This window comes from Sceloporus occidentalis, unplaced genomic scaffold (genome assembly GCF_023333645.1).
Source record: "Sceloporus occidentalis isolate IW3139 unplaced genomic scaffold, rSceOcc1.0.p SCAF_1, whole genome shotgun sequence".
NCBI lineage: Eukaryota > Metazoa > Chordata > Lepidosauria > Squamata > Phrynosomatidae > Sceloporus > Sceloporus occidentalis.
Window position 1 is genome coordinate 54,405,565 of NW_028316981.1, and position 26,217 is coordinate 54,431,781.

Consider the following 26,217-nt stretch of genomic DNA (forward strand, 5'->3'; position numbering starts at 1 on the left):
CTGTCACAATCCATGTCGAGGCTCACACAAGGAAATGCCCCTTAGTGTGGGGTAATGAGATTCGGGCTAAAATCCGTCTTTTCTGAAAAGACCCGGGTTCCGCGAAATATGAACTTGCCCTCGATCATGATCGGGGCAAATTCAAGGAGGGATTAAGGTCAGAGGGCGGGCAGACATCAGAGCATTCCCTCCCCTCATCGGAGGGGAGGAGAGGAGGAAAGAGCCAAAGGAAAAAGGGGAATCTGGAGGCAAAGGGTGACAGGAAGCAAAAAGGGGTTGACTGACGGGGTCAATTCAGGGCAGGGCAGGGGGCCACAGCAAGCCAAGCCTCTACTGTCCAGGAGGGACCTTTTCCCTTTGATTTTGATTTTTTAAATTATTTTTGGCAAAAAATGTGCATGTTTTTGGCAATAGATATATAGATAGAACGTGAGGAGGAAGGAAGGGTCAATTCAGGGCAGGTCGGGGGGGGGGGGGGCAGAGCAAGCCAAGCCTCTGCTATCCATCAGGGATCTTTTCCCTTTTATTTTTTATTATTATTTTTCTCTGTCTATGCACATATTTTTTGTAATGGGTAGATCTATATTTAGATCTGGCTTACTCAGGAGCCCTTTGCAAGAAGAGTACTTTGCAAAAACCTTTTTTTCCTTTGGAATGAATGCTGCAATGCGAATGAATGTTACAATTTGAATGTAATATTTCTCTTTGCAATTAGGCAAATTGGCAAATTGATACAGTTTTTGCTACTGTCTCTAAAGAATTCAGGGGTAGCCTAGGGAAAGAAAAAAATGCATCCTTTTCTGGAATTCCGAGGTGAGGAATTATTATTATTATTATTATTATAATAATTATTATTATTACCTGTGTATGAGGCATTCTGGGGTGGCAAGGGAGTGGGATACAGGATACAGAGATGGCACTAGCTTGCATTTTGGGATTGAAAATGGGGCCAAGGGCAGATCATAACCTGCACTGACCCACATGCCCACAACACACACACACACCCCAGAGGTTTTTAAATTTGACAAGTGGTGCCTGCTCCTTTTTAAAAAAGGAGGGGCGGAAAGCACACTTCTGATGCCCCAATGAGTGCTGCAAACGTCACCGATGACCATCACGGAACTAATTTGACTGACAGTCAGGCACCTTCACCTTAAACCCGATTTCTCCCAAGAGGGCATTCGGGTTAAAATGCCCGACTGGTAGTCAGCACTTGCTTCCAGAGGGATCTGGGGAGGGAGAGACCGAAACTTCCCAGTTCCTTCCAGCGCAATGGTGCCAGTGAGAATGGCCCCCCAGAATGCAGTCTGTGTGCACAGATTTAAACTGGGTGATCATTCCTCAAAAGTGGAGGGGCGGGGATGGGAGGACAGGACCATGAACAAGGCCTAGGGTCTTTGGATTCAGTCTGTCTAAGCTTCGTTGTAAGATCTACTTCATACTCAGAAATCTGAATTGCCTGAAAATAGCCTAATGAAAAACAGACTTCATATTTCATGATTTATTTATTGGTTATTCATCTGAATCTAAATTGAAGCTCCCAAAGAAATATGAATTATGATGTGGCAAAATCTGATTCACCAACGATATTCTCCCAATTTCCCCTTCATCATCTTATTATGATGACTACAGGTACTATCTCAAACTCTACATAGCAAGGCCATTCTGGCATATAGCTGTGACAAAGCCAGAAGTTCCCACACTGTAGGTAATAACTAATTTCTGTTTCTCCAAAGCTGGTATTTCTTTTGAGCCCCGCCTTAAAATTAAATATCTTCATGGGAATCTTAAATTCTTAATTTTAATAGCCAAGCCTAGGATCCTAGGTATTGGACTTAGATCAACGCTACCACATTTGAAGCCTGTGCTACTAGCTTATTATTTTATTTACACAAATGAAATAATTGTTACCCTTGACAGGCAGATAATGGATAAGAAAATTCATCTTGTGAGGGAGGCTTCTGCAGACCCAACATAACCACTAGGACAAAACATTGGCTAAGGCTCCTTATTTCTTTGGCCAGTAGACCAGTTTCAGTTGTCCATCTGTACCCTTTTGATCTCCCTCAACCTCTGCTGGGAAAGACTGCTTAAACCAGTTATACTAACCCATGTGATGGAGGCACTAACAACCTCTTGTTTCTTTTTCTTCTTCTGTTCTGTTTCTTACCACTTATGTGATACTGAAACAATATTATCTGATACCACACAACAATAGGAAATGCTACAAACACTCTGGGGATTTTTGAGCTATTTCAATTGAGTCAAAACCAGGGAAAATGTGTCTTACTGATGACAAAGATGAAATGCCTCTTTCTTGCTAGATCTACCTATTTACAGCAAAGTCTGCTAATGCCAGATTACAAATATGTGTTGAGGTGGGGGAGGGAGAAGGACTCAAAGAGGACTCTTGCTGCTATATCTTCTTCTTCCTTCTCACTCCACCATCTTGACAGATTTTGCTGCCCCCAAACCTATCTTCACAGATGGTGGATGGCACAGGAAACCTGCCACAAGTTTTTGACTTGTAGAAGGAAAAAAAAATCACAGCGTATTTTTGGCTTTCTGAAATGACAGCTTTTGTGTTCAACTCTGAATCTTGCAATCTTTCATGGCATCCCTGCTGAGCATCTATCTGATCTCACAGCTACCTGTTCAGTGGGAAATAGCAAAAGAAGAAGAAAGTAAATTTAAAAAATATGTTCCTGCCATCTTACTGTCCCTTCTTGCAGATCAATGGTCTTCAGTGTAGCATCCAGCTTATTTATTTGATATCTCTCCTTTCACTCAGAGCTAACACTCAAGGTGGCATACAAAATTAAAACAAATACAATATGGATAAACTGTCTACTAATCCTGTGGAAAAATCTCCAGCACAGCTTATAGATGATGGTATGTCCTTGTGAACTATCCTGACCCAGGAACCGATTTAAAAAGTAGAAAGACATCTTGAAGTTAATAAGATCTTTCAGTGGCCTCTACTGTTACCAGTCACTCAGTTTCTTATTTCCTCTACAATTCAGTAATGGCAGGTTGGGGTTTTGGCTGGCAGTGTCCCAGCTTCCTTCCTCAAGCACAAATATGCAGAAATTTAATGCAATCCGTCTTCTTTGGTAATCACATTCCTTTAGCACTGTGTGCTATAAAGATGCATTGGTAAACACATTTACTAAAGATATACTTCCAGAAAGAAAGAAGGAGAACGAGAGGGAGAGGAAGAAGACTACAAGCCTGAATACAGGAGGCATAAGGGAAGGCTTGCATATCACAGGCTGGCAAGAGATGAGGCATGTTCTGTAAAGAACTACTTGGGGGGAAAGGCTTGTGCAACGGTGAGGCAAGGTCTGCTTTACTTTAAAGATAAGGCTGAAAAAAGCAAAGGACACATTTTGGGAGCTGGAGACTTCAAAAGATACCAGAGAAAAGCCCTTTCCCTGGCAGCCCGAACCTTGCTGATTTGCAGATGTACAAAGACCTCCTTTGTAAACAGAAAGGGGAAAAATCCACCAGGACCGGGAACAACATTTGAGCTAATATATCCTGACAATTTCCCCATCTCCTTCTGTCGAGGCTTCTTCTGGGAGTTGGCGGGCAGTTTGTTTCATGTTATACTTAAATCAAGCATACAGCTTTCCCCTCACAATATTAATGGGAAGGAAAAAGGCTCTCTTACACACCCTCAGATTCTCCCCAATTCACATAACACTCCACCCAGTGAAATCACCTCAGCTTCCATGTCCTATATTCACATTTCATTCCTTTCTAAATTTGAAGTTCCACAATCCATGACAGACTCCAAGGAAATGCATTGTCAGCCAGGAATTGTGTATAGAATCAGATGATGCTATAGACAGTGATTCTTCTGCACACTAGAAACTTTGCAGGATATTTTCAATCTTTTACCAGCCTGACATTACTTTTGTGTTCAGAGGGGATCCATTCTGTAATCCCAGTTGGCACCGTCAAAATTGTCCTGAGTAAGGTCAATTTCACGCTAACCCAGCCAATACACTATCTAGAGCAGGAGTGGGTGAAGTGCAGCTCAAAGTGAGGCTGCATGTGGGCCCCAGAGTGTTTTTTTTTTTTTTTTTAGAAAGGGAGAAGTAATTTTTTGCCCAAAAGTGTTTTTGCTCTAAAATGCCCCAAAATGGAGATGCCACCATGTCTAGAAGCTGCCCAGGCCCCCAGGGTTCAAAAACATTATGTACTTTTTCTTTCAAGGAAACTTTTTTTTTGCCCAAAGGTCCCTCCAGGATACATGGGAGGCATTTCCACATTTTCGTGGGTCCCTGGACCAATTTAGGCCCCAGAGGTCTCTAAAAAAAAACATGATGTAAAGAGATAACTTTTGCTCACTTCCTGTTGTTAAAAAAGCACCAATGCTAGACCTGGCAATAATGGGAACTGAAAGACGCAAATCATTTAGTCTATTAAAAGAAACAAAGTGGTTATCCCAACAACAACAAAAATCCTATTCAGAGTTGTGGGGTACTTTTCAGTAATGCCATGCAAGAAACAAGGTTATGTTCTATTGAAAAAAGTAGGTAGCTGTGCACCTGAGGGAATGAAGGACATACTAAAGAAAGCAAATATCTACACAAAACACAATGGAAGTGAATTACACTGCCTTGGATAGCAACTTAAATCCTTCCTAACAGGACAAATCCATTCAAAGCAGTGATTATACATTTAAAAAGACAGGTACATATGAGAAGAAAGAAACCTTCAGATAACTCAATCCCCAGCCCTTTAGGGCTTTTAAGGTTAATCTTAGCACTTTGAACTGGGTCTGGAAACAGGCTGGACACCAAGGTAGATCACAATGCATTGGTGTAAGATAGCTGTTAAAGGCCAGTCCTTGCTAACAATCTTGCTGGCCTGTTTTGAACTTCTGAAGGTTCTCAGTGGTTGTCAAAGGCAGCCCCATATAAAGGTGCATTACACTAATAGAGAGAAGAGGGTACTAGCATCTGGAAACTGTTAGCAAGACTAGTTCTGTCCAGACTGGGCCATTGCTAACATATTTATGCTGTTTATCAAGCTCAAGGTCATAAAAGGTGCTCTGCACCACCAAGATTGCAAGTGCCTCCAGTGACAATGCTGGTTATACTAGCATACCCTAACTATGAACCTGATCTTTCAGGAAGTGTGTTATTAGGTTTTTGTAAGATAAACAAACTAGAACATGTAAAGCCTGCCCATGTTGCAAAAATAAATAATAATACAAATGTGTTATCAGAAATTTTAGCTTTCTTCATGACTGAAAGTGCCTGTGATAGCCAGTTCATGCAAACTAGTTTTTTCAATGTATCAGTCAACCCTCCAGTTGTGTGATTTGAGCAGCAGAGGTATTAATATAAAAGCAGGACCTTGTGACTGAATTGCAAATCATCAGGAACGTCAGTAAACAGAGCAGAACATTAAGTTGGTGTAAAGCAAAAGTGAATTTGGTAGAAAATCAACAGCTACCTTTTGTGCTAGCCTAACACAACGCTGATATTCCTTGACCAGCTCTGAGCAGTTGAGCACTTGGTGTTTGTTTTCATTGTAGCATGTTAGGATAGCTTCTTGCAAATTTGCACATATAGGTTGTGTGTTCCTCCGCCTGTAGGGACAAAAAAAAAGAAGAACCTTGTCATTGTCTCAATTCTCACTTATTCCATCAATGTTACCAAGGGGATTGGCTATGCCAGTGCCCATGGGTTTTGGCCCACAGTAGTCACAACACAGTACTCCTCTTTCTAGGTCACTGTAACTCCCTTAGCAAGGCCTCAGCTTCAGATGTGGAGGTAGCAAGTTAAACCTTGAAGTACCCCACACATCCACTTATCACAGGCTTTATGATGATGCATCCTCATACAGCTAAACTGGTTTGGGGGGGGCTCAACATTGGCACATATGATTTGCAATGTAGACAGAGTTAGGTTCAATTCTAGCATCTCCAGTTAAGAGGTGGTTTAATTATCAGTGCTAGTGAGATAGGGGAGGGGGGGAGCTTTCTGCCTCAAATGGGGTTAGGCAGACATTTGATTACAGCAAACCCCTGGAAAGGGTTTTTGATTTATCATTTCATAATACATCAACTGAATTGTACTGATAAAAAGAAGAAAGCTTATGGTAAACATGAGTAATACTTTATGAGGCAGGATAATGAGCTATATTTAGTTCAATATTCAAAACAGATTCATGGGCTCCGAATATTTTTAATTCCAAATGTATCTCTTGTATACCAGGCTCTGTTTGGTGGATCTTGAGATCTTGATAAAAAGCATAGTAGATCTCACAAACCTGAAGTTTCTCAATCTTGCAACCATGCACAACATACAATTTTAGGGTTGGATGGAACCAATGGTCTCTAATTCAATATAAAGCTGTTTCATATGTTCTTGTACATAAGATTAGGAAATCTTAATCAACTCCCTTGATAAACAAGGGGAACCCTTAAAAACATTCTAGCAACTAAAGGAATGTAGGATTTACCACTTACTTATCCAGTTACTTTCTTCATGTGGTGACAGGAAAGCAGATTGACTCAACAAACTGAATATACAATGGTTTTAGTCTCACTTCAGTAGAATTCTGGGACAGAAGTACAAGCCATAGAATCATAGAGTTGCAAGAGACTGTAAGGGCCATCCAATCCAACCCCCTGCCATGCAGGAAATGTAAATCAAAGCATCCCTGACAGATGGTCATCCAACCTCTGTTTAAAGACCTCTAAGGAAGGAGACTCTACTACACTCCGAGGGAGTGTGTTCCACCGGCGGACAGCCCTTACTGTCAGGATGTTCCTCCTGATGTTAAGGTGGAATCTCTTTTCCTGTAGCTTGCACCCATTGTTCTGGGTCCTAGTCTCTGGAGCAGCAAAAAACAATATGACATCTCTTCAAGTATTTAAATAGGGCTATCATATCACCAGAACTGGACACAATATTCCAGGTGGGGCCTGACCAAAGGAGAATAGAGTGGCACTATTACTTCCCTTGATCTAGACCAGGCGTCGACAACCTACAGCCCACGGGCCTGATCCGGCCCTCTGAGGCCTTCCCGCTGGTCCCTGCGCAGTCCTGCAGCCAATTGCCCCCGTTTTTGCGCCGCTCCGGGCGCCATTTTGTTTTTCAAAATGGCGGCCAAAGTCTCGCGTGACCTCAGGATGGCAAAGGTCACGCAAGGCTTCACCGCCATTTTGAAAAACAAAATGGTGGCGGCCCTCTGGGAGGCCTGGTGCGGCCCCTGGAGCACTCCAACAGGGCTCCAGGGGCTGCAGCGGGCCTGCAGTGGGCTCCACCTCGCCCTCTGCCCTCCTCCTCCTCCCTAAGAGCGGGGAAAGGAGGAGGAGGCAGAAGGAGTACAGAGTGAGGGAGAAAGGGAGCCAGAGCCGCAGCCACAGCCAGGCGAGAGGTTGGTTCATGGGGGTGGGGGGGTGAGCTGAAGCTACACCAACTACTTCTGGCTTTCTGGGTGGAAACAGTGCATGCTTTCTGCCTGTTATTTTGAATTGCATTTTAGTAATTTCCATGCTTGTAACATTATTATTATTATTATTATTATTATTATTATTATTATTATTATTTTTACTTGCCCTGGGTGTTCTTTGTGCAAAATCCCCTTTCAGCACCTTGTGCTTTTCTGGGTTGAAACAGTGCATGCTTTCTGCCTTTTATTTTGAATTGCATTTTAGTAGTTTCCATGCTTGTATTATTATTATTATTATTATTATTATTATTTTCACTTGCCCTGGGTGTTCTATGTGCAAAATCCCCTCTCAATGTGAAAGAGGAGGAGGAGGAGGAGAAGGAGGAGGAGGAGGAGAAGGATGAGAAAAAGGAGGAGGAGGAGGATGAGAAAGAGGAGGAGGAGGAGGAGGTGGAAAGGTAAGTCATTTCAGGTCTGCCTTGGTTTTTTCCCATTAATTTTTAAAAATATATAACACTTATTTTTGTTTTTTTATTTCATTATTTTTATTATTGCTTTTTATTGTATCTCATTATTTTTATTATTGCTTTTTATTTTATTTCATTATTTTTATTATTTATGAAGGTGAGACAGTGTGACTTTCCAAAGTGCTGTAACAAAGGTCTGCTGTAACAATGATAGTGGTGATAATGATGATGATGATGATATCAGTCAGTTTCTGAGACATGCACTCACTCTTTCTGAAGTTGAGACAGTATGACTTTCCAAAGTGCATTTCTGTGTATTTTTGGTGCATTTATTGCTGAAAGATCTGCTGTAACAATGGTAGTAGTGATGATGATGATGATGCTTTGGTGGAAGCTCCGCCCCCGGCATGTGGCTCCGCCCCCAGAGGGTGGAAGCTCCACCCCACGGCTTCGGCCCTCTAGTTGTCTGAGGGACAGCAACCTGGCCCCCGGCTCAAAAAGGTTGCCTACCCCTGATCTAGACACTATACTTCTATTGATGCAGCCTAAAATTGCATTGGCCTTGTTAGCTGTCGCATCACACTGTTGACTCATGTTCAATTTGTGGTCTACTTGGTCTCCCAAATCCCTTTCACATGTATTCTCGTTCAGCCAGGTGTCGCCCATCCTATATCTGTGAATTTAATTTTTTTCACCCTAAGTGCAGTACCTTACATTTCTCTGTGTTGAAATTTATTTTGTTAGCTTTGGCCCAGCTTTCTAATCTCTTAAGGTCATTTTGAATTTTGGTCCTGTCCTCTGGGGTATTAGCTACTCCTCCTAATTTGGTGTCACCTGCAAATTTGATAACTATGCCTCAAATAGATTACTAGATCCCCCCCCCCCCCCCCCCCAAAGATCAGAGAGTGAAGGGAAAGACTTTGGCATTTATCCACATAAAACATTTCATTTGAAGACTCAACATTATCAGCAATACAACTATTTTGCCGAGCAACAATCAAAAGGCTTCATTTCTCTGGGCTTCTCAGAAACTCACATCTTGGGCAGGAGGTCACCCCTAACAGCAGTTGCAAGAACTGGGGGGAGACGTTGTTTCACAGAGATAAAATCTTATGAAATACTTTGCAGAACTTTGGAACAGGAAAGAACTTAACGGGGAGCTTTAGAAATTCATAAGGTTGGCATTTTGTTCTGTCGCTGCAATTTTAATATCACTCTAATAATTTGAATGAACCCCTTGGAAACAATACCAAATAGAGCTAGGTCAGGAAATACCACAAAATCCCTCAATTCATTGCAAAAGTTAAGACCCTTAAAATTAGGTTTTTAACTCTGAAAGTTTATTTTAAAAATCTAGCAGAACACTTTGTAACTTCAAGGGAAGCTGAAAATGTGTTTAGTAGGAAGGTCAATGACATGGCCCCCATACTATAACTGCTTGGTTTGTAATCTCATGATTTCTAAGAGACAAATGGATCTCTTTATAGCCTCAGTTTGGGTTCCATCTGCCTGCTCACTATGCAGAGAGAACTTAGGTTAGGAAATAAATCTTCATCCTAATTGTTAGTGTGAGGGCTCCTTGATTTAGAATATCCACCCAAAGGAACAGGGCTTGTGGTTCAAGCACTTGTAGACTCAGGTGGGTGGCTAAAGCCTAGAATGCCTTTGATCAGCTTTACCCACTTAGTCACATTTGACATTTTGTGGGAAGCTGAGACTTCACTTTCATCATCCTTAGTTCTGTAGCGCTACGGACAGACTGTGACTATACACAGTAGGTGGTTATATGTAGTGAAAGTATACATGGCTGGTAAAGCTGGCAGCATTATGTAACTTTATATTATTATTATAACTGCAGAATAACTCCAAATTAGCAAGGGTAACAATAGTGATTCGATAAGCTACGATGGCAAAATGGATAAGGAATGGACTTGTTCTGGTCTTGACTTTGAAATGCCACTCCTATCAACACCAACTCTCTATAACTGTAGGTCCCAGACTTGTGGACTTGTAGCTATTGCAAGCATGAAAGCTACTAATTTGTTTTTCTTTGGGCTGCAAACAGATTCTATCAGTTAGGAAATCTCAGTAAGGAAGACCCAAGAACTCCTCTGACTCAAGCTTGATGCTATTTTCATAATATCCAGTTAAGGAAGTATCCAATGAATATGTAGTCCATTATCTAGATTCAAGATCTACTTAATATGCTCTAATGCTTCTTGTACTGATGTACCCTGTCCCATGATACTCAACATGAGCAGGTACAGTATATTGGCACCATCAAGCCAAGTATTGTTAACTAATGCCCAGACACCTACTCACATGTACCAGTTAGTAGTTCAGACCTGGAGACAGGCCCCACTTTTCTAAGCCTCCACCCCGCCTGCACTGGGTCACCTTGACAGAATGTTGGCATCTTGCGCCAATTAAAAGTGCTGCCAAAATTCCATTAGCATTCTGGGATTAAAGATTTTTGCCATGTAGTTCATGGCTCCTTAAGAGTCATGGGAGAGTCTTTGGTGCTGACCATCTTCCAGCCAGTGGCTCTAGCACTGCGAGTGTTCAGTCCTTCACTATTTCCTTAAAAAGCACCCCACTAATGGCACACATGACCCAGTCGTCAGACTACTTCAGAAAATGTCAAAATTGGAAATGCAGGTTGGTGATGGCCCAAGGGCTATCCAGTCCAACCCTCTACCATGCTGGAACACACAATCAAAGCACCAATGACAGATGGCCATCCAGCCTCTGTTTAAAAGCCTCCAAAGAAGGAGACTCCACCACTCGGAGGGCACGTGTTCCACTGTCAAACAGTTCTACTGCTGAGGTGGAATCTCGTTTCTAGTAGTTTGCATCTATTGCTCTGTGTCCTAGTCTCTGCAGCAGTAGAAAACAAGCTTGCTGAGAATGACATCCTTTCAAATATTTAAATAGGGCTATCGTATCGCCTCTTAATCTTCTCTTAAGTTGCATGGGTATAATTTCCAAGATCCCCCGTGTATAACAAAATCCGTGTATGCTCAAGTCCCATTAAATATAATGATATAGCGAAAATGGTGTCCCTAATAAAAAATGGAAAATCAAGGTGAATTTATACTTTTTTGGAACATTTTCAAACCGTGTATGCTTGAATCCGTGTATAAAAAATCAGTGTATAAGAAGGGCCGACCATACTGCATTTTGTCCTAAGATGTTTTAAGACAGTAAGCCACCACTGTGGCTACAAAGTAGTTTTGGAAGTAGGTTCAAATTCCTAATCAGCAATGAATCTCACTGAATACATTTAGGCAAGTCTTTATCTAACTCTTACTGTTACAAAGGTCTCCTTCCATCAGCTATCTCCTGATATAAGCAAAGAACAAAAAAAAAAATGTTTTGATACACTAAGAGTTACCAAATTCTGAAATCCCCCGTCTACTTCTCCATGTCCCTTTATTTAATAAACGAAATCTCATCAACTTATCCTTCTTCTATTATCACTGCTGACATCAATCTGATAATATTGGCTTGGTGCGGAATCATGCTATTATATGTCCTCCTGATATTTAATTTAAGAGAAATGTCTGCAGTGGGGTGAATATGTGAAGCAAGCTTTTTATTACTGGCAGCAGTAAGGACAGTGGGAGTGAATTAGACATTCATCTTAGTCAGGGCCAATGTAGTAGCTCAGGAGAGCTTCTTTCTTTAACTCTTTCCTGACAGCTTAACAGTGACAGGTAATAGCTGCTTTAGCCCAAGGCTGCATTCATGTTTCTCAGAAAAATTGTCTTCCTGCCTAAGTTTAAAAGGCAGGGAGAAAGTATCATGTGTTGCAGAAGTTGAAGCAAGAATCCACATAATCATTTCCCAACAAATGAACCTTTAGAATTGCACATGTGACAGTTCACTCAATCAAGAACATACTGTTTCACCCCAACATAGACAGAGCTAGCTTGTATTTGGCATTTAGTGGCATCCACAATTTAGAAAGAGAAGACCTAAGATGCCATCTACAAGGCAGATCAGCCATTGCTTGCTAGCAGTTCAGCAAACTGTGCCTGGCAGTGTATGTTCTGTGGAAAAGATATCATAATAATAATAATAATAATAATAATAATAATAATAATAATATGTTTTATTTATAGACCGCTATTCCGCGATGATCATAGCGGTGTACAGTAAAATCGTTAATACAATAAAAATACAGTTAAAGGAGGGAGAAGTCTCATCCTTCAGGCAGTCCAAGATGTTGCTGGTCTGCCTGATGGCTCCCTCTGAGGCCGAGATGACAGTTGAGGAGGGAGGGGCCTCTTCCTTCAGGCAGTCCAAGATGTTGCTGGTCTGCCTGATGGCTCCCTCTGAGGCCGAGATGACAGTTGAGGAGGGAGGGGCCTCTTCCTTCAGGCAGTCCAAGATGTTGCTGGTCTGCCTGATGGCTCCCTCTGAGGCCGAGATGACAGTTGAGGAGGGAGGGGCCTCTTCCTTCAGGCAGTCCAAGATGTTGCTGGTCTGCCTGATGGCTCCCTCTGAGGCCGAGATGACAGTTGAGGAGGGAGGGGCCTCTTCCTTCAGGCAGTCCAAGATGTTGCTGGTCTGCTTGATGGCTCCCTCTGAGGCCGAGATGACAGTTGAGGAGGGAGGGGCCTCTTCCTTCAGACAGTCCCCGATGTTGCTGGGTCTGCCTGATGGCTCCCTCTGAGGCCGAGATGACAGTTGAGGAGGGAGGGGCCTCTTCCTTCAGGCAGTCCCTGATGTTGCTGGGTCTGCCTGATGGCTCCCTCTGAGGCCGAGATGACAGTTGAGGAGGGAGGGGCCTCTTCCTTCAGGCAGTCCAAGATGTTGCTGGGTCTGCCTGATGGCTCCCTCTGAGGCCGAGATGACAGTTGAGGAGGGAGGGGCCTCTTCCTTCAGGCAGTCCCCGATGTTGCTGGGTCTGCCTGATGGCTCCCTCTGAGGCCGAGATGACAGTTGAGGAGGGAGGGGCCTCTTCCTTCAGGCAGTCCCCGATGTTGCTGGGTCTGCCTGATGGCTCCCTCTGAGGCCGAGATGACAGTTGAGGAGGGAGGGGCCTCTTCCTTCAGGCAGTCCCCGATGTTGCTGGGGAATGAATTTGGATATCAGAGACAGAGAGGGGAAACAATTGTGCTCCATCAGGTATTAACAGCCCAACATGTTCAGCACAAGAGGAGGGATATGTTGAAAGAACACCTAACAAAGAGTTTTAAATTAGATTTCTGGAAAGGTAGGCAAAATAAGTCCTCATTCAATTATGAATGAAGAATGCAGAATTTTGACAAATCTCTAAGGAAGAGAATTCACATGATGCACAAGCCATGTGGGGTGACAACTTAGTGCTTGCAACAAATATGGGTGGATGTCTCAGCACTGGAAGGATAACTCCTCAGTATCTCCATGTACTATCCCTCTTAATGCCTAGAGGTTAGACAGTGATCTGACATCTCTCTGTGTGACCTGCTTTTGTATGCCAGAACTCTCTCTCTCAGCATACTTCATACTTTGGTTTAGTTAGAGGTCTGAAACAGAATGGCTGCTTTAGCCAACTTCAAGCTGTCTTGGGAGCATGGCATTTACACACGCCGCCACCCCCAAGTCACCTGGAAGTCGTATCAGCAATTACATGCTGGGCGTCCTCTGGGTGACTTGGGGGACTGGGTGAAAAGCCAGCTCCAGAGGCAAAGGGGAGGCTTTTTTCCACTCCTATTTGGGGCAGAAGGTGGCTGGATTGGGACCATGTGTCCAGCCAAGCTGCCTCATAGGGGCTCATCTCCGTTTCTAAGCCAAAGAGCTAGCATTGTCCGAGGACTGCTCTGGTGGTCATGTGGCCAGCATGACTGCACCAAACACTGTTACTTTTCCACTGAGAAGTGGTACCTATCTATCTACTTGCATTTGCATGCTTTCGAACTGCTAGATTGGCAGAAAGATTAATCTACAGAGCCTCATATGAAGTGTGAGTGATAGGAACAGGGTAGAGATGTGCACACAATTCGTACAGCGGCAAGCATTTACAAATTATGGGCCAAGTGGAGACTCTCCTCTGTAGCATCCTTTGTGTTCTGACTCTTAAATAACTGAGATATTAGGTGAAGGTTTCTTTGAGCCTGACTTTGCCTACTGAGCAGACTGCTTTATATCAAGAGCACCTACTGGAAGGTATCACTGTGATATATAAAAAGTGTGTGTATACTGTTAGTGCATGACAAATGCTTAAGAGTTGAGTTTGCCATGTGGTGAAAGCTGTGATTATTGATGGAATCCTGCCACAGACTCACATAGAAAAAAAATAGACATATACATTTGTGACACATTACAGTGTACAGATGGTAAGCAGACTGCTTCCCAACACATAAAAGAAGTGATATCTGTGTGACAGGTGACCCTCAATGGTAAAGGAAGAAAGATTATCCTATATTATGACTGCAAAAATGTATTGGGGCAGGAGTTTATACTAAAAACAGGTTTCAGGTAAATCTTTGTGGAATCTTAGCTCATTTTAGCCTGGCAAATAAGATCATCTTAAAGGGTTTCAGTAGATGGAATGAGAAAATCAAATACTTTGCATGAAGTGCAAATTGTTGCAAAGTCCAGCATTAAAGCAATGGGTACTTTATGGCAGGGATAGACAAACTTCAGACTTTGTGTTTTACTAAAAAACCTCAAATCCACCAACCAAAGCCAGGGCCAAAAGATTTACACTTAGAATTAAACTCAAGGAACATTGAGTACCAGTACTGAATGGAGCATGACTTGAATGACAGAATTGGGGGAATACTTGTCAAATTTGCAGGTGACACCAAATTAGGAGGAGTAGCAAATACCCCAGAGGACAAGATCAAACTTCAAAATGACCTTAGTAGATTAGAAAGCTGGGCCAAAGCTAACAAAATGAAATTCAATAAGGAGAAATGTAAGGTACTGCACTTAGGGCGGAAAAATGAAATGCACAGATATAAGATGGGAAACACCTGGCTGAATGAAACTACGTGTGAAAGGGATCTAGAAGTCCAAGTAGACCACAAGTTGAACGTGAGTCAGCAGTGTAATGCGGCAGCTAAAAAGGCCAATGCAATTTTAGGCTGCATCAATAAAAGTATAGTGTCTGGATCAAGAGAAGTAATAGTGCCACTATATTCAGCTCTGGTCAGGCCCCACCTGGAATATTGTGTCCACTTCTGGGCACCACAATTCAAAAAGGATGTTGAGAAACTGGAGCGTGTGCAAAGGAGGGTGACAAAAATGGTGAAGGGTTTAGGGAGCTGGGAATGTTTAGCCTGGAGAAGAGACGGTTACGAGGTGATATGATAGCCCTCTTTAAATTTTTTGAAGGGATGTCATATTGAGGAGGGAGCAAGCTAGTTTTCTGCTGCTCCAGAGAACAGGACCCGGAGCATTGGATGCAAGAGATTCCAGCTCAACATTAGGAGGAACTTCCTGACAGTAAGGGCTGTTTGACAGTGGAACACACTCCCTCAGAGTGTAGTGGAGTCTCCTTCCCTGGAGGTCTTTAAGCAGAGGCTGGATGGCCATCTGTTGGGGATGCTTTGATTGAGAGTTCCTGCATGGCAGAATGGGGCTGGGCTGGATGGCCCTTGTGGGCTCTTCCAACTCTACGATTCTATGATTCAAATACACTTCTTGTTACTGCCACCTAGCTTTCTTCATTACAGTGTATGATTGTGTTGCTGATATTAAGCAAGTGAGAGTCAGAAATCTTAGTCTATCTGCTTAAAACCACCTAGAGACATATCAGTAGATCCTGATTTATTTCTACCACTACCCTTACTTCATGGCATTATAGATCCAGTATGACACTTCATGCTGAAGATGGCTCTGCAGAAATGATTAAGAAATCTGCTCTTTGTATATCATCTCATGAGACTATGTTAACTGGGAAATAAATGCAAATGGGGAAACAAAAAATTCAGCAGATGCTCAAGGAAGGAAGCATTCCTAAGAAACCGATGGTTTATAGCTCTTCTTGGTTCAGCAGAGGCTGCAACAGACCCTGTCTTAATTCTTGACAAACACTATTGAGTAACTTTTGTTCCATATCAGGCAAAGCTCAAGAGCCATGGAATTTCAGCACCCTTCATCTTAAGAGTCTCCCAACCAGATAAAAGGATTCCATTGGCAATCACAGCTGATAAAAAAAGGCAAAGCTGAATGTCGTGAAGAAATATTTACTTTACAGAAGTTAAATACCTAGCTGTAAAAATTCCTGTTGAAAGGTGGCAAAGTTCCTATTCTTCAGAGGAAAAGAAAATAGGCATTTGTTCACTTCCATACCATACCATGGTAGAGTTAAGAAATGAAATCTCATGCCTACAATCACCACATGCCTTTTAAGCCGAAGACAGTAAGCCCCTAAAGTTGCCTAGCAAAGGTTAAAAAAATATGTAAAGTTGAGCTCTAACTACACTCAAGACTAAACAAGAATGAGACAAAATCTTGGTCTTAGAGACAGCAGTAAATCACAATTGTAAGGTGGCTAAAATTCCACATGCTAAAGAGACGAAGCACAATATACATAAGCAAGGAAACAAACAGTGGTGGTATCTTTTTTGTTATGGCTTAAATTTTCTTTTTAGAACTCCTTCAGCAGTTCTGTAATCTTATTTGTGAAGGTGGTACATACACCCCCATATGCATAGGCTGAAGGCTAAACTTACACAATTATCAAATGAAAGGGAGCTTGGGTGCAATACAAGGTCCACAGTGAGAGCATATACAGATAAATCAACTATTGGTTAGGTGGAACAAGGCAAGCAGTGATGGCAGCTATAACACTGAACACAGTCCTACAAATGCAATTAAGCAAAGCTTCTGCTCTCCTACCCTAACAATGCACATGCAGTAATGAAATGTGTAACCTGAAGACTGATGCTGTCTAGGTTTTCTTACTGCTTTCAATGGGATGCACATTTGGATCTTCATCTCCAGAAGGTGGAGGGTGTGACATCTGGATGAGCATACCACTTATGAAGAGCATCAACTGTTTCCTCCATATTTTCATATACCCATCATATTTAAGCGATGGCTCCTGATCAAGTAAAATTATAGATGTGAAGAAGCCCACTTCTGTACAACAGTCCCCTTACTTGAATTAACTGCACTGTACTAGTAGATTAACTACCTTCCAGCAAAGGCTAGCAAGACAGATATATTTACTTGATTGTTTTGACCTATGAATTAGTCTGTGTATTTTCTCTTCTTACCCTCCATGCAGAGTAAAAAACAATGTGAGTGTTTCATCTGCCTTCAGGGATGTCACCACATACTAAAATCTGACTGGCTGGAATCATACTGACAATCAGAATAACTTTTTTGTTTTGTTTTTAAATTACCTAAAGTACTTGACAGGAGGCACAGTAAAAAGGTGTGAAAATATTTATTGAATATTTTCCCTCCCTCTGCCCCTAGTAATCTTTTAACCAAAAAAAGGGGAAAAACACCCCTCATTCCTGACAATTCACTGAAGTATACAACCTGACAAAAATAATTCTTGGAATCAAAAGATGTTGATGCTGCTTTGGGACTATTACTACTTTCTGTGTGCCTGTTTTGCTCCAGTGTTCTCCTCTCAAAAGAAAACTGGCATTGAAAAAAACAAAGAATCCCATGAACTGAGGGAACAGAAGACTAAAAAAATTCAAAGAAGAAAACTCCATTTTGAAATAGATTTGTTAAAGAGTGTCAGAATCAATGTAAGGTACTTTTTCTTTCTTTCTGTCAACAGTAATATTTACAATCAAATTCAGTCCACACAAGACACCAACTCTATTTCTCTCTGTATGTGCCTTCAAGTCGCCTGTCAACGTATAGCAATGCCATTAATTAAATTAAAGGATATCAAAGAAGAGTACATTCCTGTATTTTAGAAAGTCTTTTGCATTTCAGTTTTGCCAGTTTAGACCAGGTACAAGACAATGTGCATGTCTTGCAAACAAGTGGCATTTTCCCAAATCAAGGGCTGAAAAGAACAGGTTGCTCACCTGTAACTGTGTTTCTTCGAGTGGTCATCTGCGAATTCACACAAATGGGTTTATTCTGCGCCTGCGCAGCAATCCTCGGAAACTTCTAGAATCTCTAGGCAGAAAGCAATGTATCTTTCTGCAACTTTTTGGCGGTAGCTCCGCCCACCCATATATAAGGCCCCTGGTGGCCCGCTCCTCTTCAGTTCTGAATGAGCCGCTAATCAGCACGGCAACAAGCGGACACTGCGGGGATGGATGGGCGGGTTTGTGTGAATTCGCAGATGACCACTCGAAGAAACACAGTTACAGGTGAGCAACCTGTTCTTCTTCTTCGTGGTCTCTGCAAATCACACAAATGGGTTTAGACTAGCGAGCTATAGTCTGTGGAGGAGGGAGTGTCAATACCAAATAGTCAAATGACAATAAATATGTAAACCAAATACCTGAGTGATTTATTCACAGTACACATGTTAGTGCATGGCAGAAAGTAACACTGCCCTCCCAAAGGCTGCATCGTGCCTGGCCCTTGCGTCCAGCCTGTAATGTCTAATGAATGTCAATGGCTGGGACCAGACAGCTGCCTTGCACACATCCTCAAGGGGAATCCCCGTCAAAAAAGCTGAGGCTGCGGCTACAGCCCTAGTTGCATGGGCTCTAACCCGACCTGGTAGAGGCTTTCCTGCCAGTTCGTAGCAGAGGTGGATGGTGTTGGCCACCCACTTGGAGAACCTCTGCGGTGACACCGGCAGCCCCTTCTTGGCTTCGGAGTAGCACACAAAAAGTCTCTCAGAACGCCTGGAAGCAGATGTCCTGTCCAGATAGAACGCCAGCGCCCTGCGGACATCCAGGGCATGGAGCTGACGCTCAGAGTCTGTGGTCGGATTAGGAACCAGAGTCGGCAAAACAATGTCCTGGTTGATGTGAAAGGCAGACACCACCTTAGGCAAAAAAGTGATGTCTGTACGGAGCACCACCTTGTCCTTATGGAAACGGAGGAAGGGCTGGTCCATCCTCAGGGCACACAATTCACCAGCTCGGCGGGCTGACGTGATAGCTACCAGGAAGGCCGTCTTCCAAGTCAGGAGTCTCAGGTCCGTGGTAGCTAAGGGCTCAAAGGGCTTAGACACCAAATGTGCCAGGACAGTGTCTAGACTCCACTGTGGTGTAGGGTCTAGAATCGGTGGATGCAAATTGTTAAATTCCTTAAGGAACCTCTTTATGAGAGGATCCCCAAACAGAGAAGGCTTGTCCTGAAATAGGTAGTGAGACGAAATGGCAGACAGGTAGCACTTGATAGAACTCAAGGAGAGGCCTGCGTCTGCTAAAGTCATAAGAAAGTCCAGGACTACAGGGATGGAGACACGGGATGGTGGAATGTCCTTTGCTTGTAGAAAGGTTATGAACCTATCCCATTTGTAGGCATAGGACCTCTGTGTGGACAGTCTCTGTGCTGCCTTGATAATATCCTGTACACCGGATGGAAGTGTCCTCAGGATCGAATCCTCCATGCTACCAATGGGAGAGATTGCATCTCGGGATGGTGAAATCGTCCGCCGTGGAGCGAGAGCAGGTCGGGCCGGTGCTCCAAGTGGAGATGGTCCTGCGCTCATTGTAGGAGCGGAGCAAACCAAGGCTGCCTTGGCCACCACAGAGTTATCAGGATTGCATCCGTATGGTCGGCCAGCATCTTCGAGAGGACCCGTGTGATCAGAGGAAACGGAGGAAAGGCATACAGGAGGCCTTGAGTCCATTTGAGCTGGAAGGCGTCCCCTTCCGATCTTGGCTCTCTGTACCGTGAACAGAATCTTGTGGCATGGGCGTTCAGCCGGGAGGCAAACAGGTCGAGGAGGGGGGTTTCCCAGCGATTGAAGAGTTGGGTCACCACCTCTGGATGCAGCCTCCACTCGTGGCAAGTGGAGGATGACCTGCTGAGTTGGTCTGCAAGGTCGTTCTGGTCGCCGGGCAGATGGATGCACTGTAGCAGAATCTTGTGTCCTATGCACCATTCCCAGATGCGGATGGTGACTGACAACAGAGTCCTCGACTATGTACCCCCTTGTTTGTTGAGGTAGTACATAACGGTGGTGTTGTCGGTAAGGAGAAGCACCACCTTGTCTGCAAGGACCGACTGAAAGGCTCTGAGCGCTTTCTCCACGGCAAGCATCTCCAAAACGTTGATGTGGAGAGTAGCTTCTGCCGGTGACCATTTGTCCTTTATTGTAAGGTCCAGTGTGTGGGCGCCCCATCCTTGCAGGGAGGCGTCCATAGTTAGAGAGATATCTGGCTGAGGGGTTAGAAATGGCATCCCCACACAGACGTTGTCGGATTGGAGCCACCATCGTAAGCACTTCTGTACAGTCCTCGGGATGGTGAGCAGCTTGGTAGATGTGTCTCGGACGGGGTCGAACACGGAGAGGAACCAAGATTGAATGGGCCTGAGGCGCAGTCTGGCCCACGGTGTGACGAAGGTGGTGGAGGCCAGATGTCCCATGGCGACCTGCACTGCACGGGCCGGAAGGCACCTTTGGCGAAGGCAGGGCTGTAGAGATGGACAGAGAGTTTGGAACCTTGTCTCTGGAAGGTATGCCCTCATCTGTACAGAGTCCAGCGTTGTTCCTATAAAGTCTATCCGCTTGGTAGGAGTCAAGTTGGACTTGTCGAAGTTGACCTGTAGTCCCACTGCTTGCAGCAGGGACAGGGCAAATTCCAGCTGCTTGAGTAGAGTGTCCTTTGAGGATGCTGCGAAGAGCCAGTCGTCCAGGTATGGGAAGACTGTGATTCCCCTTTGACGCAGGTATGCCACCACGGGTGCCATGCACTTGGTGAAAACCCTTGGGGCTGTTGAAAGGCCAAAAGGAAGGACCTTGTACTGATAGGCCTGGTGGCCGACGGCGAAGGCGAGGAACCTGCGGTGGTCCTCCAGGATCGCTATGTGGAAATAGGCATCCTTCAAGTCCAGTGTCACGAACCAGTAGCCTTCCTGCAGGAGTGGTAAGATAGAAGCAAGGGTTACCATCCTGAACTTCTTATAAACAATAAAGTCATTGAGGGCCCGAAGATACATTATGGGTCTAAGGCCAGAGTCTTTCTTCGGTACAGTGAAGTACCTGGAAAAGAAGCAGCGCTTGAACTCACAGGGGGAGACGGGTTCAATAGCGCCCTTATCTAGAAGAGTGCGCACTTTGTCAAGAAGGGTGTCCGAGGGGACAGTTAAAATAAAAGCTCCAGTAGGTGGGAGCTCAGAGAACTCAAAGGCATAGCCCCTGCGGACGATGTTAAGTGCCCAAGAGTCCGTGGTGATGGCGGCCCAGGTGTTGAAGAAAGGGCTCAACCTGTTGGAGGTGACGAGGTGTGCGGGGGCACATCAGAACCTTTTCTTCCCTCTGCCGTCTTTCTTCCTATAACCCTGCTGGTATCTAGGTTGGGAAGACTGGCGCTTGTCAGCTGATGGGGCAGGCGACCGGGAGGATCGGACTTGAGGCTGAGTGTCCTGATGGAAAGGACGATCTTGGGGCTGGAAGCGGTACTGGCCACCTGGTTGCCAAAGGCGCTGACTAGGGTACCTCTGGCGTGAGGACTTGGACGCAGTGGATGACATACCGTGCTTTCTGGCCGTGGTCTTCATCCTATAACGGAAGCTGAGCTTCTCGTCTGTGTCCCGGTGGAACAAGCCCGAGTTGTCGAAGGGCATGTCCTCTATAGCTGCCTTTGCTTGCGGGGTGAGATCCGAAGATCGGAGCCATGCGTAGCGGCGGAGAGCTATAGAACCAGAGAGGACCTTTGACGCACAGTCCGTCCAGTGCCTGGCAGAGATGATCTGCTGTCCGCCTATCAGGTGAATCTCATTCCTGAGTGCAGACATCATGCGCCTCCTGTCGTCCGGCAGGTCAGCGATGGTAGGGTCCATCTTTTCTACGAGGTACTGCACGTAGGCTCCCATGCAGGCCGCGTAGTTGGCCACTTTCAAGTCCAGGGCCACTGAGGCATAGAACTTCTTGGCCAATCCGTCCAGCTTCTTACTGTCCTTGTCAATCGGGGAGGACGAGGACTTCGGAGCAAAGGTGGACTGGGCTCCTTCCACGATAGTCGAGTTCAGCTTAGGGTGGTTGGAAAGCCAAGATGGAGCAGAAGGAGTGACCCGATAGAGGTTCTCGATCCTACGGGACGTCGACGGGATGGTGGCCGGTGCGTCCCATGAGCTTAGCAATCTTCTCCAGTGACGGCAGATATGCTAAGGCTGGTGGAGCTGGGGCGGAACCGTGGATCCTCCTCTCTACAGGATCGAGGGCATCGTCCTCTGGATGGGCCACTTCCAACTTCAGGACATCTGCCATCAGGATAACCCTGTCAGCGAAAGACCTGACGTCTGTGGGCGACGGGACTGACGGTCCCTCCGGGACGAACGGAGCCTCGTCGTCTTCGGAGAGGGGCGATGCGGAACGCGGGGACCTTGACCTGGACCTTGAGGGCGATCTACTGCGCCTTCTGGGCGAAGGGTCAGTGGCGCCCAGATCATCCAGCCCGTGGGAAGCGCCAGTCTGGCGATGGTCCTGTGTTTAGGCCCGGATGTTGTGCCGCAGGCGGGACGGGTCCACGGGGATCAGGTACTGACCCGTACGGTGGTCAAACACCAGGTCCGGAAAGGCGTCGAACAGGTCCAGGTCGCGCTCCATGGAGCCTGAACGGCCTGACTTCAGGGCAGCATCTGCCTCGGCTCCCAGTGCGGCCCGATCCTTCCTCGGAGGGGAACGAGGACGCTCTCTATCCCGTGGTGCGAGTTGTGGCCTTGCCTCAGGGGAAGGAGAACGAGTTCTGATCCTCTGAGGAGACAAGGGGGCATCCGAGTTGTGGAGCTCCCCTTCGGACTCGTCCACGTCCACAATCTGTAGGGCGTCCGCCGGTGCAGACAGGTGGCTGGCGAGCAGGACTCTGGGCTCGAGAGGCAGCATCCGGGAGGCAACCGGTACAGGAGTCGGGGTCTTTGCCAGCTCGGTGACCGGAGATGTAGATGGTACTGGCCTCGACTCAGGCGGAGGCACTGAGACTGTGCTCGGAGGTCCCTTGCGACAACTCTTAGCGGGCAGCTTCTTGTCACAGTCAGCGTGTTTGTCTCCTTTCCTCTTGGGGGCTTTGGGGGCGTCCGCATCCCCAGAAGCTCCAGAACCGCTAGGCTGGCTCAGGACCTTTTTGTAGAGCGCAGCCTTGAGTGTCCGGTCCCTATTTTAGAGGGCCTGGGCAGACGTTGCCTTACAATGGGGGCAGTTGCCCAGAATGTGAGACTCCCCCAGGCAAAGGACACATCTCTCGTGGCCATCGGCCCTGGGGATTTTCACCCCACACTTAGTGCACTGCTTGAACGAGGCCATGGTAAACAAATCCGTTACCGGTCCGAGGTCAAGCCGTAAGATCAGAGAGGAAGTCAAGCCGATTAGGGAAAGTCCGAAGAATGGTCAAGTGAAAGTCCAAAGGTCAAGCCGAGATTCCAGTACATAAGAGCAAGCAGAACGCTAGCGAAGTTCCTCGAGCTGCTTAACGCGGCGGAATGAAGGAACTGAAGAGGAGCGGGCCTGTAACTGTGTTTCTTCGAGTGGTCATCTGCGAATTCACACAAACCCGCCCATCCATCCCCGCAGTGTCCGCTTGTTGCCGTGCTGATTAGCGGCTCATTCAGAACTGAAGAGGAGCGGGCCACCAGGGGCCTTTTATATGGGTGGGCGGAGCTACCGCCAAAAAGTTGCAGAAAGATACATTGCTTTCTGCCTAGAGATTCTAGAAGTTTCCGAGGATTGCTGCGCAGGCGCAGAATAAACCCATTTGTGTGATTCGCAGAGACCACGAAGAAGAAGATTAATACAAATTCTATAGACTTGATGGCATACTGACATAAGATTGAAACAGAGGAAGAGTGGTGGAAATCAAGAACTATAGATTATACAGTTGGCCCTCCGTTTTCACAAGGGATCCTTTCCTGACCCCCTCCCCCCATGTGAAAATGGAGGCTCATGCATATTCAAGCCTCATAGGCTTGAATGAGGCGCTCCCCCATGCATGCGGCCCGGGTGCATGTGTCATTGGAAATAGTGCAGGTTGCCGCTCCATAAATATTTGAGGTCATAGATCTCAGATCCACCAGTTAGGAAGGGCGTCTGTACTTTATTTGATTTGGCAGGAGGCAAGAATCCCAGAAACTGTTTGCTAACTCTCTTAAAAACTTGCTAATAACATCTAGAGTTTTATTTTATTTTTAAATTTTCCTTTGTGTGTGTGCATGTGGTGTTGGGGTTAAAGAAGAGCTATAAATTAGGACTGCCTTCAACAAAATGTGGACTTGGTGCTTTGAAATCTGAATTATACTTTCAGGTCTCATTGGCTGGAGGAACCTTGATGGTTGACTGGGAGCAGCAGTAGTTCAGGGGACCAAGATAGTCTTTTCCTTTACAAGTAAAGATGAACACAGCATGAATACAGTTCTGCAAGGAAGTTTCTTCACAAGGCCTTGCCTACATGTTTTCAGTGACACCATCCAAAACATTATGATTTCTGTCTTGCAAAAGACTTCAGAAATTAAAAGCTTCATGACTTAGCCTTAATCTCCTGTCCTGTTCAAACCTTCACCCTCTGAGAAATTTTCACTTTCCATAATAGAAGTATCACACATGCACACAGTGTATAATTGAAAATCATGAATACCATTACTATTCAAAGTAGCAAACAATGCCCTTGAAATCAGTTGTTGCTGAATTAATGACCAGATTGTTAAAAATGTTACCTCAGCTTTGCCTTGGGCTGCTAATTAACCAACAGGCCATTAATTCACAGGTAACAAGAGGTTTCTCAGGCCTTATTGCTTTTGACATATTTAATTTTGCCATTCTTTTTGGAAAATATTCCCAGATGATTCCAGGCAGCGGGAGGGGATGTCCTTTGGGACAAGTGGGGCAGAGGGTAATAATAATAATAATAATAATAATAATAATAATAATAATAATAACATAATTTATTTCTATACCGCTATTCCACAACAAGCAAACAAGCAAACAAAAACAATTAAAACATCATAACCCAATTCCCCAACATACACAATATCCAATTACAAAAAACAATAAAACAGTTAATAATTAAAAACAGTTAAAAACAGTTAAAACCATGCAAAACAACCCCGTAAAAATGGCTGGATAGATGGAATCCACCAATTACATTGCCAGGGGAGGAAGAAAGATGCCAGCAGGCTCATGGGGGAAAAGCCTGGCGGAATAAAAAGGACTTCAGGTTCTTCTTAAAACCATCAAGGGTGGTGACTGTACGGAGCTCATGGGGGAGAGAGTTCCAGAGCTGAGGGGCTGAAACTGAGAATGCCCTCCGGGATGAATTAAGTCGAGCATCTGGAACTCCTAAAAGATGTTTCCCACCCGACCTGAGTGTGCGGGGCGGACTGTATGGGGAGAGGCGGTCCTCCAAGTACCCTGGGCCCAAGCCATTTAGGGCTTTATAGGTAATAACCAACACCTTGTATTCAGCCTGGAAGCGAATAGGCAGCCAATGGAGATCTTTCAATACTGGTGTTATATGGCTGGCCCTGGAACATCCAGTAACCAGCCTAGCAGCCATATTCTGCACTAATTGAAGCTTCCGGGTCTGGTACAAGGGTTGCCCCATGTAAAGCGCATTACAGAAATCCAATCGAGAGGTTACCAGAGCGTGTACCACGGTTTCAAGGTCCTCCTGGCCCAGGAAGGGACGCAGCTGGCGTATCAGCCGAAGCTGATAACAAGTGCTCCTGACCGTCGCATCCACCTGAGAGCTAAGGTGAAGCAACGAGTCTAGGAGCACCCCCAGACTGCGAACCGAGTCCTTCACAGGGAGCGTGACGCCATTCAGGACAGGTGGAAAAATTTCCTTACCCGGGCCAGGAGAGCCTATCACCAGTACTTCCATTTTCTCTGGATTCAGGCTAAGTCTGTTTTCCCTCATCCAGCCCATTACCGACTCCAAGCAGGCATTTAGAGGAGAGATGCCATCCCTAGTCACTGCATCAGTCGGAGACACAGAGAAAACTATTTGGGTGTCATCAGCGTACTGATAACACCGCGCCCCGTGTCTCCGGATGATCTCACCCAGTGGCTTCATGTAAATGTTAAATAGCATGGGGGACAAAATCGAGTAGGACATCTAATGGTTGACAGAGCCAAAGGAGGAGCGTAAGTGGAGCCACACACTGAGGCATGCTAGTTCATGACAAGCTTATGAGTTCAAAGCATAGAGCTGAGCTGCGGGAAGTCCTATAACACATATGACAACATAAAAGCAGCCCTTTGGATTCACATGTGTCTGCTACAGTAGCCACCTGATGCACGTAAATT

The 26,217-nt window shown here is 45.1% G+C and overlaps 1 protein-coding gene across 4 annotated transcripts in view; it reads right to left on the bottom strand.

Annotated features, from left to right (window-relative positions):
* CHCHD6 (coiled-coil-helix-coiled-coil-helix domain containing 6) overlaps positions 1 to 26,217 on the bottom strand; it is a 282,327-nt gene that overhangs the window by 83,750 nt on the left and 172,360 nt on the right. For all 4 annotated transcript variants that reach the window (XM_089521307.1, XM_089521314.1, XM_089521320.1 and 1 more), the window contains one exon: positions 5,470 to 5,605. In XM_089521307.1, the coding sequence (XP_089377433.1) occupies positions 5,470 to 5,605 (136 nt within the window). The remainder of the gene's footprint in view (positions 1 to 5,469; positions 5,606 to 26,217) is intronic.